This window comes from Cibotium barometz, chromosome 21 (assembly GCF_041138505.1).
Source record: "Cibotium barometz isolate CiBa-2024 chromosome 21, ASM4113850v1, whole genome shotgun sequence".
In the NCBI taxonomy this organism is placed as follows: domain Eukaryota; kingdom Viridiplantae; phylum Streptophyta; class Polypodiopsida; order Cyatheales; family Cibotiaceae; genus Cibotium; species Cibotium barometz.
Window position 1 is genome coordinate 28,135,259 of NC_141066.1, and position 2,072 is coordinate 28,137,330.

Consider the following 2,072-nt stretch of genomic DNA (forward strand, 5'->3'; position numbering starts at 1 on the left):
GCCCAATGGAAAGGGGAAGAGGGAGGGGGGGCACTTTCTAAAGCTATATTGCGTCAAATGTGAGAGAAGAACAATGAAAGACAAAATTGTACGTTCCATTGTTAAATGCAGAGGGCTTACATCAATTTATTTAAGTCATGAAGGTGCGGAGGGAGATGGATGTTGGGTGCGGGCACTTTCTAAAGCTATTTTGAGACAAACGTGAGAGAAGAACAATGAAAGAAAAAATTGTGGAAAGGGTTTACATCAATGTATATGTATGTATAGGCTTTCAAGAAATCTCATGCTCTCCTTTTCTAAGGAAGACTTGTTGCATAGATACAGAATGTATCCATTTTTTTGACATCCTTGAACCTTACAAGGAGGATTTCCAACACCAACATTTTGATTTCCAAGGGGTGGTATGTTGGCCTCAATAATTCTAGGGAAAGCATAGGTTTTGTCCTGGGCCCGAAAAGCAACGTCTAAAATATAGTAAAAGATGTCCATTTTAGCACGGTTGCTTGCTCCGACCGCAATGGTCAGCGAGGCAGCAGGCGTTTTGGAAGAGTCTATGGAGGCATCAGCGTTGAATATGGCGGCGCGCATCTGGACTTTGTGGGGAGCCGCCGGCGTCCCGCCCCGCGAAGAGCCGGGTCTTCGCGGGGAACCGTGGCGGCGGGTCTCTCTTGTACTTCCACGTCCTTATAAAAACGAGGACTCGCCAGTACATCAGCTATATTTTGCACACAGATCGACACAATATACAGGCTTAGGCTTTTCTTGTCCCCCAGCTGCTTCCACTCGCAATATTTGCAGCAGCAAGGCGTTTATCCAGATCTCATCCAAGCGAAGCAGCCTTTCCCACAAGCGATGGCGCCCATATTACGTCCAGCTGCGCAGACGCATCACTCCGGCCGCTTGCTGAAGAACCCCAGCTCATGCACCGCCTTCTTCCTCCTCCTCCTTATCGGCGCTCTCATTTCGCCTGCTGCCGTTGACGCCGCAAGTGGCAACCCGCGCTGGAGCATCATGGCCAACTCGAACTCGTCCGATGAGGCCTCATTGGAGTACTACGTGCAGGTGGAGGTGGGCGGTGACGACACAGGCGAGTTTCTCCCCGCCCTTGACACCAACACCACCAACAGCTTCGGTGCGATGGAGGTGTTCGCCCTCAACGTCACAGAGGGTGCTGACGCTTCCAGCACTCAGCTGGGTGTCATCCGGGGCTACACAGTCCAGGCCAGCTACACCTCCACCAGCCATGAAGTGGAGGTGGAGGTGCTCTCCTACGACGATGGCTCCGTCAACGGCACCATCAGCCTACAGGGCCTCATCAACGTTGCTACCAACGAGATCGTCGTGCTGGGAGGCACAGGCGCCTTTCGGGGCGTGCGGGGCTATGGCGTTGTCACCCTCGTCAGTGCCACAGGCACCTTGTACGTCTACCACCACTCCCTCTATTTTCTCTAGACTCACTAATTTATAGACGAGTCCATAATTAGAACCTAATGGCTTCTCGTGGCCACCAAGCCACGAGCATGACTGCTGCACAATCTTTCAAAGAGCAAATACAAAATTAAGGTTTCAAAAATTTCTATTGAGAGTGGATTTGGAAGCAAGAAGAAGTGGATTCTATTGAGAGAGGATTTGGAAGCAAGAAGAAGTGTTTTCTGTACTCTGAATTCTCAGATACAGCTATATAACTTCAATCTATGGTATGGCACTTTTACCCCCTTCATTAGGTATTACAAGACAAAATTTCTTTTTACTGGAGGTGTTCGAATGTGAAACGATTAATGCTTTCATATTTTCCATGTATTTGTCCGTTTTGAGTAGTAGTAGCACCATAGTGGTGGGAAAATCCGATGGCGAAGCCATGGGTGGCCATGCCTCTAAGAATTTAAAAATGAGAGAGAGAGAGAGAGAGAGAGAGAGAGAGAGAGAGAGACGAGACGAGAGTTGCTTAACGTCGAACTATTGATGTAGAGAGACCAATCAACGGAGAGACTTGAAGCCAGGTGGGTACATGTCATCCCAAGGGCAATTAGAGAGAGAGAGAGAGAGAGAGAGAGAGTCATATTCTAGCCAAA

General features: G+C 48.9%; 1 protein-coding gene across 1 annotated transcript; it reads left to right on the forward strand.

The window, feature by feature from the left end:
• Positions 1-731: 731 nt before the first annotated feature.
• LOC147627027 (dirigent protein 10-like) lies at positions 732-1,747 on the forward strand. The gene has a single exon (XM_086816138.1). It carries the CDS (start codon positions 853-855, stop codon positions 1,450-1,452), a length of 600 nt encoding a protein of 199 aa, XP_086672264.1. The 5' UTR covers positions 732-852; the 3' UTR covers positions 1,453-1,747.
• The last annotated feature ends 325 nt before the right edge of the window (positions 1,748-2,072 follow it).

Bases quoted from the DNA above. Each gene is read 5' to 3' on its own strand.
- LOC147627027 (XM_086816138.1), top strand. From the start codon at position 853: ATGGCGCCCATATTACGTCCAGCTGCGCAGACGCATCACTCCGGCCGC.